Source organism: Marmota marmota, unplaced genomic scaffold (assembly GCF_001458135.2).
Source record: "Marmota marmota marmota unplaced genomic scaffold, marMar, whole genome shotgun sequence".
In the NCBI taxonomy this organism is placed as follows: domain Eukaryota; kingdom Metazoa; phylum Chordata; class Mammalia; order Rodentia; family Sciuridae; genus Marmota; species Marmota marmota.
The window spans coordinates 8,317,707-8,332,729 of record NW_026000171.1 but is presented as its reverse complement, the minus strand read 5'-3'; the positions used below and the strand labels follow the sequence as shown (position 1 = coordinate 8,332,729).

At 51.4% G+C, this 15,023-nt stretch overlaps 2 protein-coding genes across 29 annotated transcripts in view; both read left to right on the top strand.

The window, feature by feature from the left end:
- Erc1 (ELKS/RAB6-interacting/CAST family member 1) overlaps nt 1-15,023 on the top strand; it is a 1,605,700-nt gene that overhangs the window by 238,797 nt on the left and 1,351,880 nt on the right. The gene's annotated exons all lie outside the window — the stretch shown is intronic.
- The window catches only part of Iqsec3 (IQ motif and Sec7 domain ArfGEF 3), a 115,591-nt gene that overhangs the window by 98,036 nt on the left and 2,532 nt on the right, over nt 1-15,023 (top strand). For 3 of the 9 annotated variants that reach the window (XM_048787516.1, XM_048787515.1, XM_048787517.1), the window contains 2 exons: nt 113-162; nt 3,579-7,218. In XM_048787516.1, the coding sequence (XP_048643473.1) occupies nt 113-162; nt 3,579-4,007 (479 nt within the window). In that variant the 3' untranslated portion in view covers nt 4,008-7,218. Of the gene's footprint in view, nt 1-112; nt 163-249; nt 330-3,578; nt 7,219-15,023 lie in introns of those variants that run through there. The other 6 variants (XM_048787518.1, XM_048787521.1, XM_048787520.1 and 3 more) reach the window with 6 other exon arrangements.

Below are 15,023 nucleotides of genomic sequence, written 5' to 3'. Positions count from 1 at the left end.
GTATTGCTGCCCTCAACAGCCAACAACAGAGATGCTGGAGGGGAGGAGTAGGGTGGGCCAGGTTTCCCTCCAGGACTGGTAGAGAATGAGCCTATGCTGTTTGCATTCAAAGCCAAAAGGGAAGCCGCGCTGGGGGAGAAGCCGGTGGAGAGCTCAGGGGAGGTAAGTGGAGGCCTGGTTGTGTCCAGGTGAGTGAGTCTGTGCCCCTCTTGTCCTTCTTCTCACCGTCTCTGTTGTTTCTCTTCTCAGGTATTAATCAATGCCTCCCCAGCCCGACTCACCATTTTACCAATTTCAAGAGATACAATTAAAAGTTACTGCTAGCATGGGTAATGCCACTCTTCCAGCCCCCAGTTAAGCTACAAGCACTTTCTGCCCACTCCCCAGCCCAGCCCTCCCTGCCCATTGCCCTCCAAGGCTGAGCTCCCAGACCAGCCCCATGGAAACAAAGCCCATGACACCCCCGTGTCCCTCCCACCCATGCTGTCCCCGTATCTACTTCCCCAGCAGACTCTCCACTGCTCTCCAGTATTTGCTGTGTTAGAGAACCCACTATTCCCTTCTCAGGTCCTCCATCCCTGTAGGAGGGAGCCTGGGTTCCCTCTAGAAAGTCACCCATTAAATCCCCAAAGTGAACATTTCTCCGGCAGACCAGCCCTTTTGGATACCTCCTAGGAAAGATGGAGAATTGAGAGTGGGAGCAAGGGGGGAGGAGTAGCTTCTCCTCAGAACATCTGGTCCCCCGGAAAGCTGGCCCCCGGGGGACAGTGATGTGCACAGGAAAAAAGGAGTCAGACTTGGGCTGGGTCATCTTAGAGGTCTTCCTGGGGGAAGAGCTGATTAATATTAAGACCAGCTGTGTTGGAGGCAGAGGGTGGTGTCCCTCCCTAAGCCACCCAGGAAGGGACTGGGGAAGTAGCATCTGGTCCCTGCCAGCCCCAGGGTGTCTCCCCTGTGGGGGACCATGGAGTTGCCCTGGCATGTTGCTGGGTCCCAGCCCTCCACACTGGATCCTCACACCCCTGTGAGACCCAACCTTACTCCTTTGCTGCCAGGCCCCTGGGGACCTCTAACTGCACATACAGATGATCCTTTCCCAACCCCCACTTCAAAGTGGAGGCTCCCACCCAGCTAAATAAGGGAGGAGCCCCACCTGGAGTCTGCCCAAGTCCTGGGAAGCCACAGGATGTCCTGGGGAGATCAGTTTCTTCTCTGTCCCCTTGGCCCCCACCCCCCACACACGTGTGTCTGGAGGAGGCACCTTTACTCGGAGGAGCTTCCTGCCCCAGCAGCTGACCAGCCCCCAGGGTGGGTATTCCATCCCCCACCCTCCTCTCCCCATCTTCCTGCAGCTGCCCATTCTCAGCCTTGCAGATAAACATGCCCAGTTACCAGCCCACCGGCTTGTTCTGCCAGCCCTGCCCAAGCCTTAGCCCCGGCTGCCCAAGGAAGACCCCAGTTGAACACCCTATCTCCCCTCCTACCTGCCCTTAGGGGCCATGTGGCTATCTGCAAGGCTGCTACCCCTCAGCTAGCTCCAGGGCCCTGCCAGCCTCTGCTCCCCTGCACAGAGGGTAGCCTCTCTACCTCATGGCCTCTCAGCTGGACCCCAAGCTCTCGTCCTCTGCCCTCTCCTCCATCATTGCCTGGCCGAGCCCCTCTGGCAGGCGCTTCTCCATCTTCTCTGAGCTATTCTGAGCTGCTACTCATGTTCCATCCTCTCTCTTCTCTTTCTTTCATGAGCAGGGAGGTGAGAAGGGGTTAAAATGATAGGGAATCTTGCTGTCACGTCCTGCTTTTCACTTACTGACCATCAAAAATAAAGGACCCAGATTGGGGTGGGGGCTGCAGTGCAGCAGAGGAGAACTAGAGCAGGAGGTGGAGGGAGATTCTGGAAGAAGCCAAGAGCTTCGGGCCTCCTGGGAGCAGCCGAGGAGGAGGATCAGGAAGGTTGGGTCTGGGCTGAGTGACCAGGTGTTCTCCCTGAGAGGGAGCACTGTGAAGGTGGGGACAGGGAGGCAGATGGGCCCTGAGCTTAGCTTGGCTGTTCTCAAGCCACTTGTCTCCTGGGGAATAGTTCAAAATACAAGCAAGTGGGGGAAGGTGCCCATGACCTCCGGCAGTGGCTTCTGCCAAGATGAGGACCGCAGAGGCTCCGTGGAAGGAAGAGTAAGCCCTAGCTGTGCCCTCTCCTGCCATGTATCTTGAGGCACCTCCATTTGTTTAGGGGGATCTCAGACCTGGACAGTCAGCCTAGGACAGTGCAGTAGGAATCTGAGGGTGAAGGATAAAGCCTGTAAGGTGCTGGGTGGCAGTGGGGCCTGTGAATCCTGAGGGGAAGACAAAGGTGGGGAGCCTTGAGAGAGAAGCAACCCACTGGGAGGACCTATTTCCAGAAAAGGGGTCCCTGAAATTATACCTTTAGCAATAAACAGAACTAGGGAATGCTGGTTTAGGGCTCAGAGATAGTTTTGGATTGGACCACCCAGTCTAGGCCTGAGATAAGTCTCCCTCCCTGTAGCTTCAGTGTCCTCCTTTGCACTGTGAGCAACTGGCCCCAGGTGGTGGTGCCCAGGGACAGCTGACAGCCCAGTAGGAAGCATCCTCAGAGAGGGGAAAGGGTTCCACCCACCCTGCTCAAAAGGCCCCAGTGTTTGTAGAGGGTTCTGATGTGACATATCTACAGGTTGGGGGCTTGGGTGTGGCATGGAACAAGATAAGGAATTAAATCCGTCTCCTTCCAGAAAAATCTAGCCCCCTTGCCACCCATTTTTCTCCACCTTGCCCTGCTAGCAGGATGAGGCTAGGGAAGTTCATACTGACCTCCATAGTCTTACAAGTACCATCCAGGTCACCTCTTCCTGTTCCACCCAAGGGATAAACAGGAGAGCCTCTCCCTTCCTGTAGCAGAGCCCAGATTGAGATGGAAAGGAGGGTGGGGCCTGACTCTGCCCTTGGCTGCCTGGGCTGTTCTTGAACTCAGGGTCATGGGCTTGAGGAGTCTAGGAGGATGGGTAGGCCCAGAACACCCCTTTCAGGGGTCCCCAGCATTCTGAAGTTGGGGCACCTTTAGGTCAACAGCACTGAGGCTTCCTCTCCAGTGAAGCTGGAGAGAGGAAATGGGATTGAAGAATCCAAAACACCAGGCTCTGCCCCTGTGCCCAATCCGGGACAGTGTCTACATAGTGTCTGGGAGGCCTTGAGCAGATACAGATCATTACCCCTACCTTTCAAGCTTGGTCAGTACAGAGGGTCATAGGAAGGAATTAGCCCTTGACCTAGAGCTTCCCAGCAAGTCCACGAAATCAGACTGCAGATTCAGGCAGAACCCATCTCACAGATGAGGAAACTGAGGAATGGAGTGCTATGGTTGCCTGTGGACAGTCTCTTACCTCCTCTGTCCCTGCTCACAAGAACCAGAGTCAGAACCAGTTTTCCTCTGGGTAGAGAGATGGGTCGCAGGTCAGAGAAAGGGCTGAGGGAGGGAGGGAGTCAAAGGGAGGCTCAGGGTAGCCAGTCCTAGCAGCTGGGAATTAGTCTTGTAACATTTCATGCTTCTCTGGCTGTTTCTAAACTAGGTGTCAATTCACAACAGGCTTCAAACGTCCCAGCACAACCCCGGGCTGGGGGCCGAGAGGGGAGCACCGCAGCTGCCAGACCTGCAGCCTAGCCCCTTGAGAGAGCAGCCCCCACTGCCGCCACCGCCACCCACGCCCCCAGGCACCCTGGTGCAGTGCCAGCAAATTGTCAAGGTCATTGTCCTGGACAAGCCCTGCTTGGCCCGCATGGAGCCCCTGCTGAGCCAGGCTCTCTCCTGCTACGCCTCATCCTCTTCTGATTCCTGTGGCTCCACACCTCTGGGCGGCCCAGGCTCCCCGGTCAAGGTCATCCACCAGCCTCCACTGCCCCCGCCCCCACCCCCCTACAACCACCCACACCAGTTCTGCCCACCCGGCTCCCTGCTGCATCGGCGCCGCTATTCCAGCGGCTCAAGGAGCCTGGTGTAGACTCTGTCCCCCAGCACCCTACTGTCCTAGGAGAGCTGTCCACTGGGGGGGACTTGGGCTGTCCTTCGCTGCTCCCCACACCCTGGCACGATGTGTTCCTGGTCACTGATCACTGTCATTTTGGAAAGAACCCCAATCCCTGGAACATGGGTTTGCTTGGTCCAAACATCTTCCCCTTACTCAGCTGAGCACCCCTTCCCCCAAGAGAGGGAGACATGGCCAGATGAGGTGACACCTCCTCTTCCTATGGCTACCACTCTCCCCAGTTGGACCGTGAATTAAAGAAAAATAGAGATGAGGGACTAACAGGTGGCCGGCTCTAAGTCTATTAGTGTCCAGTGGCGAGCAGCAGAGCCCTGGATGGAAAGCAGCTGCCTCACAGCCCTAGGACCAGATGCATCTGTGGCTGAGTGGAGGAGAGTAGACCCTGGTCCCTGGAGGTACCAATGAGTGGGAGATGTGAGAAGGGGGACTTTCTCTGCTGCCCCTGTCCCCCAGGCCTGGCAGTCTCAGAGAGCTTCTCCATAGTTCCCCCAAAGACATTGGCTGTTCTGACCATGTCTTTCCCCTCTTCCTCTTCCTGGGGCTTTTCCTGAGCTGGCCTGATTCCAGGAGGGCTCAAGAAAGGGAAAGGGGAGCACTCCGCTGTCTCTGGGCCAGATCAACAGGGCCATGGAATTGCTGGATCATATATCTGCCAAATGCACTTTTTAAAAGCATTTCTTAATCTCCTGGCCCGTAAATAATACCCAGTGAATGCCAAGAGCACACAGGCCCTTGCACATAAATACACATGAGAACCAATGTGGAAGCAGAAACAAGGGGATGAGGCAATGATTTGCCCAGAAGAGGTGCCACTTGGCCCCGAGGCAGGGCTCCTTTTTGCATGACTCTGTGGCCTCCAGGAGAGGCTTGGGTGCGGAGGCAGGCAGGAGAAGTGGGGCTCCAAAGGCTGCATCTCCCCTGCTACCCCCAGCCTTTAAATAGTCCCCCTTCTAGAAGGTATGGACCCACTTCCAGTAGGGATGGCTAAGAATCCTGGACTCTCAAAATTGCAAAAGACTATAATCCTGGTAACCCAGGAGGCTGAGGCAAGAGGATGCAAGTTCAAGGCCAGCCTGGGCAACTTAGTGAATTTTCTCAAAATTTAAAAAATGGGGTTGTAGCTCAGTGGTAGAGCAGGGTTCAATACCTAGTACCAAAAAAAAAAAAAAAAGAAGAAGAAGAGGAAGAAGAAGAAGAAATTGCAAAGGAGCCAAGCAGGGCTCCCTGACTTCCCAGGGCAGAGCAGAATCAGAGCCAACCTCAGGTGGCCACATGGAGCCCAGGGAAGTGTCCTCTCCCCAGTCAGATGAAAGGCAGCCCATCCTCAAAGTCCACAGGGGCAGTGCTATTCTCCCCAATCATGACCCTTCCAGGAAGTGTCTATCTCAAGCCAGGCCAGTCTCTAGTCCTGTGCCAACCATTGTCGCTCCTTCATTAAGATTCTCCCACCCCGTCTCCTACTCAGAGCCTGTTTTTAAAGCACCCAGAAAGACACAGTGAATATTGCCCAAGTCTAAATTGAATTGGCTTCTCCCAGTCCCTACTGCACACCCCAACCTGCAGTACTCTGGGCCAGGTAGGAGACACAGATAATTCCTGGCTCTCGAAGAGGCCAGATGACCTAGTTTCTTATGTACATGTGTGGTCACCCAGACGTCATTATGATGTCACCCAGTGAGTTTATTTCTGTCTTTGTCGGCCCAATTTCCATAACTCATAACTTGCAGCCAATTTGCTGGCTCCCCTGGGGCTCCCAGCCCATCTGTTCCTCCCTGTCCTAGCTGCCTTGGCCCCCTGCAGGGTCTTTTCTGTAACAGGAATGTTCCAGTCAAAGCCTTTGGAATGGAGCAGCTGACAGATGGACAGATGGGGTGCACAGGTCAGACACCTCATTGCCCTTGGCTAAGAGGTGTCAGGGCCTTGGGAGGAAGTAGAGTTGCAGTATGGAAATGGATAAATCTCAAATGAAGGTGAAAATTATGAATAGGAGGCAGGGTATGAGCTATGAAAGAATGAGCTATGAGCGCAGCTAAATATATTTGTGGGGTGGGAACCGTGGATGCCAAGGGCTGCCGAGGAAGGGGCACAGCCCAGACAACTTGGTCCCCATCATCTGGACCAAGGTCTCCTGCTCACATCATGCTTCAAGCTGAAAGAGTGCCCTCCCTTCCTGTTGATGGGCACAGTAACACTCACTGCCCCCCCAAAGGCCTGACTTTCCACGGCAGGGGTCTTAGGGTTGGCACATGTATGTACTCTTTCTGCAAAGGAAGCAGATCAGCGTGGGGTCATGGGCACCCAGCAGTTCTGAGCAGGGAGGGACTCTGACCCCCTGATCACCTAGGGCAGGAGACAGCTGGGCCTCCTCACCGTCAGGGGAAGTCAGAATTCCCAACATCTGTAACTTCCCTACCCACTTAGCCAGCAGGCTAAGTTTGGGACCTGTCTCTGTCCTTTTCCACAGAGACCTAGGAGAAGCCTCCTGTCCCTCCCCATGATAGTGGTTCAGTCCTCCCAGAGGGCCTGGCAGAGATGCCCTTGGCCCTCCTGCTCTCCCAAGAGGGCAGTGGAGTGCTGACTGAGCCCCCAGACCCAATCACACCAAGATGGCCCCACTTCATCAACTCTCTAGGCCTTACTTTAGGGAACTTGGTCCCCTCTCCCAATTTATCCATCTGGCCCCAACTCCAGAGTTGAGAGTGGGGGATGAAACTAGCTTTCCTACCAGCTTTTGGCCAAGTCCCACCTTCAGGCCTGAAACAGGCCTGGCCCCAGCAGCTTGTCCCAGAAGCCTGCTTGTCTGTCTGTTTGTTCACAAGTTTCACAAAGATGTCTTGCTCCCACACACACTTTTCGGCCCTGGGCCTTTGATCCCTCACCCACTTGTCCCCCAGAGCCTGCCAGGATGTCTCTTGTGCCCAGTAGGCCTCTTGACAACCATCCATCTGTCTGTCCCTGTGTTCAGCTGTATGTCCCTTCTCGCTGTGCCCCTCCTCCCCACGTACACCGTTCACCCCACTGGAGAGACACCTCTCTAGGAAAAGTCAGGGTGGCTGCACCCAGCAACTAATCCAAATGGCAAATATTTTGTAACAAAATAGCCCAGAGGTATTTTATCTGTTCAATTCATAGAGTTTTAGAGATTATATTGAAATATGTCACTTGAGCCAACTGTGTCTGTTGTTTCATTTGTTTTCACAGAGGGAGGACCCACCTTAAATCAGAGCATCTTCCTGGTTAGGGTTGGGTCAGAGGATGTACTGGTGCCCTCAGCCCTTGATGTTTCCCCAATCTTTCACCTGAACCTGTTGCCCTTTCATTCAGGAAACAGGGCTGGCTAGACCAGACCCTGCCATCGGGTTTCAGCCTATGGGAGTTGATTTCAGGTGAAAAATCACCTGAGGTTAATGATCAAATCCTGTCAGTGGGATGGGCTCCCTCCACCCAATGGACTCTTGCTCTCCACTGCCTTCTTGGGGCAGCTAGGGGTGTCAGGCTGCTCTCCTCCACCATGGCAGTCATTCCAGGATAAAGTATTTATGTGACATTGTTGGGAAGTCCTGGATGGGGAAAGTAAGGACTGGTCATCTAATGGGGGTGCACTAGGGCAGAGCTGGGGAGCAGGGCCAGGAGATTGCCTGTGGGTCCAGATCTGCCTGTGGGTCCAGATCCACCGCTGCCGTCAACACACACACACACACACACACACACAGCCAGTTAAGAGACCAGGTTACAATGGAGACTGGAGGCAGCTGCAGAGGGAAGAAGTATTACAATAGTGTGCACCAAGGCAGTGAGGGGATGGAGGCTAGGACCCTCCCAGTCTGCTTGGTTTTCTGCAAGGGTCCATTGGTAGGTCGAGGGAGCCCATCCCACTGACCAGATTGGATCATTAACCTCAGGTGATTTTCAGTTACCCAAGTGTAAAACCTAATGACAGGGTCTGGTTTGACAGGCCCCTGGGGTCTACTGTTCCTGAAATGGAGGGGCAACAGGTTCCAGTGAAAAGATTGGGGGGAACATTGTTGGGGAACGTAATTGGAGCCACAGAGAGCAATTTGGCAACCATTTCCTGAGCCCTACCACGTGCCTGCCAGGTCTCCTGCTGGGAGCTGCAAGAGATGCCAAGATTCTGAGAAGGATAAGACAATAGCCTGTGGCTGTAACACAGGGTGAGGGGACTCTGAAATGTGGGCTCCTGAGAGACACAAGGGCTTGGCTGAGTCAGAGCCACGTGCAGTGCTCAGCCCAGCTCTGCTCTTTGCTCCATGGTTAGGTCCTGTTTTCTCCTAACTGGGGACAGAAGAAAGAGCCTTGCTGAGTCATCAGAGGACCTCACTGAGGAAGGAGAGCAACTGGTCAAGATGGTACCTGCAAAGCAGGCCCCCAGCTCTCCTGGGGATCAGAACTCTGAATGCCCAGAAATCTAGACAAATCTAGTGCCCTCCCCAGGGTCCCACTGTCCCCTGTAAAAGGGGACATGACCTCACACTTTTCCCAGGAAATAGGAAATTCCAGAAGAAACAGAAGCCAACTAGGACCTGTCCTATCCTGGGAATTCTATGACCCAGGAAGCTGAGGACTGATCCCTTGAGAATACCCCGGAGGGGACCTAGCTCAGCCCAGCCCTGGGAGAGGGCCTGCAGCCAAAAGAACCCCACTGTTCAGATGCAGGCGGGCTACACTGGTCTAACTTTCCGGCCCCTGAAGTCATCTAGGAGGAATTCCTATCCATCCAGTGAGAATGGACACCATCATATTCTAACAAAACCCTCCAAATCCCTTTGGATCCATCTGCCATTGAGATGGAAAGCTCTGATCCTTTTTGTGATGGTGGAAATTCACACTCATCTGTCATTGACTTCGAATTTTTGCAGGAAGGGGTCCCCGGGATTTATTGGTTTCTGGCTGAGAGCAACAGGCCAAACAAGATGGCAGTGCTAGAAACTGGGGTGAATTCAATAACAAGCTTGTGCACACCTGCCAGCCAGCAGACACCTTCCACCTTCCAAGTGTCTGGGCTTAGAAGTTCACACTGGGGGTGCCATCCAAAGGAAACAAGAAATGGACCAGTTATTTCAACGTAGAGGTTGGTGACATGGTAGGGGTCATGGGCAAGGCCTATATTAGAATGAAACTTCACAGGGCTCTCCAAGGAGGGAATTCTCCAGTCAGGGTCAGGTCTGAGGACCAGTGAATATGTTCAAGGCCACCTCTACAGACTAGAATGAACATATCTTCATGAGACGGAAACCAAGACAATCTGCCAAAGGACCGTAACTTGATATATAAATTTACTTGCATGAAAGAAAAAAAAAATCATACTCAAGTGTACAAATGGATTGAAAAACCACCTTCACTGAGGAAAATCATAAAATTGGTCTTCTAAATATTCTATCCAGGTCAGATAGTTACCAGAAGCACAGAGCAGGGAAAGAAGTGGTGTGGGGACAGGTAGTCAGGTGGCTCCTAGAGGCAGGGGTGGAGGCAGCACTAAGGCTGGGTGCACAGGCAACTGTGCTAGAGGACCCAGGCCATCACAGTAGACCCAGGAAGCAGACACCAGCAACAGTGAGGCCCAGCCACCCCAACATGGGGCACCTGCTGTCCCAACAAGTACACTTAGGTGATTCTCCTGATGAAAAAAGAATCCATTCCAGGGCTTGGTCAGCCAGCTGGCAGTTATGTTAGTTAGCATTTCATCATTGTGACCAAAATGACCGGTAAGAACAACTTAGAGGAAGAAAAGTGTATTTGGAGCTCATGGTTTCAGAGGTCTCAGTGCATGGTTGGCCAACCTCATTATTCTGGGCCTGAATCAGGCAGAACATCGTGGTGAAAAGGCATGGTAGAAGAAAGCTTCTCATCTCATGGGAGCCAGCAAGGAGAGAGAGGGGGACTTGGGGAGCACACAGGGGCAAAATCTAATCTCTGAGGGCACACCACCAATGACCTATTTCCTCCAGCCACACCCCACCTGCCTACAGTTATCACCCAGTACTCCTTTCAAGTTATTAACCCATCAAATGAATTAATCCACTAATTAGGGTACAGCTCTCATAATCATTTCACCTCTGAATGTTCCTGCATTATCTATCACATGAGGTTTTTCTGGGGGGCACCTCATATTCAGACCATAACAACAGTCTACTGTCCACCTCCTCCCGTGACCCCAATCCACGAAGACTTGGGTTTTAAGTTATAATGGGATGGATTCTGTGGCTTATTGCCAGTCAGTCTTGCAACTGACAGCCACTCACACCTCAGCACAAACCCCACAAAACTGAAGCCAGATTGACAGCAGGGCTGGCACAACATCAACATGGCCATGTGCCTTGGCATATCTGCCCTCCTCTCCCAGTCCTTACAGATGGGGCTAACTGATCACTGCTTTCCGGAACCGCCATCCATCACCAGGATGTTGTTGACACCAGGATGCAATAAACTTGCCAGGCAGCCCATGATATCCTTTCTAACGGAGGCACCTTGGAGGAAGGAAGCCACAGGGTTTCTTCCATGTCACTGTTCTCAGATTCCTCATGGAAAATAGCTCTGCTTTTGTTCTACCAATGGAACAAAAGCCACTTAGATGCCTAGGATTGCTCTCTTTAGGACTTCACATAACTGTCAACCAAATATCTTGTCCACTGGGTCCCCTCACTTATCCACTCACCTCCCATGAAGTCTTTTCCTCTACCTACAGGGCAAGCCATAGAACTGCCAGGGTCACAGACATAAACCAGGAGAACTGGGAAGAAAGGCATCCTGAAGGCAATCCACCCCAGGATGCATTTAGCTGCTTTAGGAGATAACTCCATTCTGCCCTCCCTCCAGGGAGACCCTTCAGAGAACAGCTTCCTCCAGGAGAAGGTGAGGCTCAGCCAGAGCCCAAAAGCCACAAGGGCCAAGGGCTGAGTTCTTTTCTGCTCCTCTTCTCTTCCCAGGGACTCAGAAATAGGCCCCAAGCCCTAGCTTGGAGGCAGGAAGATTAAAAGAAGAAACAGGAATAGAGAGGGGGGCAGGTCCAGAACTGGTCCTAGCAGGAAAATTCCATTCTGGATAAGGCTGGAAGAAACAAGAACTGGAGCTCAGAGGATGGGGAGGAGGGATGGGAACTCTCCTCTTTCCCATTCCCCCTGCAGGTCTGTGTGCTTTGTTCCCAAATGAACCAGGCAGTCTAACCCCACTAGCCAACCCCTAGCACCTCAGGGCTTCCTGCTCCCATGACCCTAAGGACTGACTGATCTCAAGCCTGGCTCTGGGAAAACTGGGAGCTAGTCACAGAAAAGTCAGGATACCCAGAGGATCATATCTTCATTTCAACTTCCTAAGAGACCTGGCTTGGTCTCCTTCTCCAAAAGCCCCCATTCCATTTTCATCCAAGACAGGTGGGCCTCCCACTACCCACCGTTGGGGAGTAGAAGGCAGAGGGGAAAGACATGGTCCACCTTCACAGGGAGTTGCAGAATCCCCAGCAGGCCTGTGAGCAGACTCACAGGTAAGTTAGTCCAACTAACTAGGTTAGTTATCGTCTTACAGATATGACTATTTAGCTTAAGAACAACAATACACAGAATGGGCCCAAAGAAAGTAGAAATAAGGAAATAATAAAGACAAAAGCAGCCAGATGCGGTGGTGCTCACCTGTAATCCCAGCAGCTCAGGAGGCTGAGGCAGTAGAATCACAAGTTCAAGGCCAGGACCAGCAATTTAGCAAGGCACTAAGCATCTTAGCAAGATCTTATCTCAAAAGAAAAAATAAAAAAGGGCTAGGGATGTGGCTCAGTGGTAAATCAGCCCTGGGTTTAATTCCCCCGCCCCCCGCCCCCCAAAAAATTCATGACATAGGAAATACATATACAATAGAAAGGATTGACAAAGCCAAAAGTTAGTTCTGTGTAACGATGAATGAAGGTGATAAACCTCTGAGAAGACTGATCCTGAAAGTCAGCACGAATAAGTAGATTGAGGACCTCCAAGGAGGACACAACTGCAAACACCACAGGGAGTTTATTGTAAGAAGAATACTAAAATAAACTGCAAATAAACCGTAAGTCTTATGATGATAAGTTTGAAAACCTTCCCAAGATAAACACTATCCTAGAAATATAAGATATCTAGAAAGATATCTTACCAATACTCCAGGAAATTTGAAATGTATAACCATTAAAGAAATTTGAATATGTAGATAAAAGTCCATCTACCACCCTCAAAAAAATACCCCTCACATCACTAGCCTCATGATTTTTACTGCAGTCTACCATACATTCAAAGAACAGACAGCTCCAATCTCATACTTTTTCAGAAAATAAAAAGAAAGCAAGGAAGAAAGAAAAAGAACATCCCTAGGCTCCATTTCATGAGCAGAGTGTGATTTTATTTATTTATTTATTTTTTTATACCAAGGGTTGAATCCCAGGGCGCTTAATCACTGAGCCACAACCCCAGCCTTTTTTTCTATTTTATTTAGAGATAGGGCCTTGCTAAGTTGCTGAGGCTGGCTTTGAACTCTCAATCCTCCTGCCTCAGCCTCCCAAGCCACTGAGATTACAGGTGTGTTCCACCAGGCCTGGCCATAGTGTGATCTTAAAGACAAAGACAAATGCAGACAAGTACAATATGGGAAAGGAAGATGAGAGCCAATCTGGCTAAAATACAAACATTCTACACAAAGTATTAAACGGAACCTGGCGTTGAATGGCAAAAACATGATAGACCATGACCAAGATGGGTTCTCCCCAGGAATGAAAAGATAGTTTGAAATATTTAAAAAATTTGTTCCTACAATTCACTACATTAATAGATTAAAGAAGAAAAACAATCTGATCAACTCATAGATGCTAAAAAAGCAATCCGTAAAGTTCAACCCTTATTATTGATTTAAAGAAAAGAAAACAAAGAAAGCAAACGTGGAAGAGAAGAAAACCTCATAGCCCAATAAACAGTGTCTACGATCACACTACATAATGGAATGTCAGGATTGCTGTCAAAACTAGGAGGGAGACAGGGAAGCCTCTGTCACCACTTCTAGTTACCAGGTAAAGGGAGACAAGAAAAAGAATAAGGAATAGTGATTGGAGAAATACAATTGTCATTATTTCCAGACAGTCTGATTACCTATTAAAAAGCCTGAAATAATTTTATATATATATATATATGCAGAGGAAGAGGCTATAGACAGGCAGGGAACCCAGGTAGCTGGCTGCCCCGCCCCCCCGCCCCAGCCTGTCTGGTGGCTCCTGACCTTGTCCCTGGTCTCCTCCTGGAATCCCTCTCTTCACAATATACCCAGATGTCAGCAACTCTTGTGGAGGACCAGCTCCAGCCAGGCATAGTGCAGGACACCTCTGCTTAGTCTGGAGGGGTTGGTGACTTGTTGTGAGGGAATTTCCCACTACTGGTTAGGGTGTTGCTGATGTGGAACATGGAGTTGTCCTCAGAGCCAGGCCCTTTGATTCTGCTTACAGCTGCCTTCAGTTGGTGACATGGGTGTGGGCAGAGAAAGCCTCAGAATGGGACTGCATCAGAATTCTTGGTGGGATTCTCATTTTAGCAGTGGGGTTGGACATAAACCCTATGGAAGGACCCAGGCTGGGCAGAGAATGGGCTCTGCAATTTCTGAGGGTGCTCACCTCCCTCACCTGTCAGACAGGCTCTTCACACCAGATAAGCAACCTGACCCTGCTGGTGGACAGCCTAGAAGCAGACAGAGCTGGAATGCAGAGCACCAGGGCCCAGGGCACCAGCCCATCTCCACCCCGCACCCTTATCAGGCTTGGCTCCTGTTGGTTCCCTCTGTCTTCCCCCAGCCCACGCGTCCTTCCTGGGCCTCTCTGTACCTAGGGGTAGTTAATATGCATTTCAACCCCGTCAGATCCAATCAACTCTGGTTACTTCACTGAGCAACCAACCCAGAGGGAAGTCACATAGGCTCAGTCACCAGGGAACAGGGCATGTGAGGATAGAGGGCAGCAGGGACAGAGGCAACCAGATCTCACCTGCCTCTGAGCAAGGAGAAGAGGATAAGTGGGGTTCAGGAGAGGGCTCTGGAGGGGCCAGAGGAGACAGAGATAAGGAGAAGGGCAAAAGGCTTGGGGACCAGAAGAGTATGAGGAGTCATTCCTCTTCCCAGTGTGCTCAGAGACCCTCGGATAAGGGGCCATGCCTGCCCCTCAAAGTGGTAGCCTCTTGTACCCTAGAAGCCAAGGATAATATTAGTTATTTACTGCTGCTTAACCAATTAGTCCAAAACATTGTGGCTTAAAACCACAATACACATTTCTGATCCTTCACTATGGATGGGGGCCCTCCTGGCTGGATGTTTGCAGCACAGGGCTTCTCGTGAGGTCTCAGGCCCTATGTCAGCCATCTACAGTCACCCGAAGGCTTGCCTGGGACTGGAGGATCCACTTTCACAGTAGTCTGTTCAACTGGTCCACAAGTTGGTGATGGCCATTGCCAGGAAGCCTCAATTCCCTCCTCATGAACCTCTTTATTGGGTTACATGAGTGTCCACATGGATGCTCCACTCTGAGTCCACTCTGCCATATGGGAGCTTCTGTGGTCTGATACTTCCAATCTACCTTTGAAATTAAAGTTGGCCACCAGCCTTCTCTGGGAAAGGGAAGAGTCTGGGCAGGAAAGGGACTCTTTCCAGGGTAGATGATCAACATTGGAGGATCTACAGAGTCCATATATCAGACATCCAGGGACCACCTCTCCTGAGCCTCCTGCGGCCACTGCCCTCTGCTTTTCCCCTCCTGCTCAAGCCAGGGTCTAGCTTCCTCCACTGCCCAAAGTTCCACCCAGGTTAGGAATTCAGATCCACTCAAACATGAATGTGTGAAAAGGTCAAGTATGGCAGAGGGTGGTGGAGCCTGTGGCAAACCAGAGAGTGACTAAAGGCATTTGCTTAAAAACATTTTTTTAGGGCTGGGACTGTAGTTCAGTGGTAGAGCGCTTGCCTAGCACC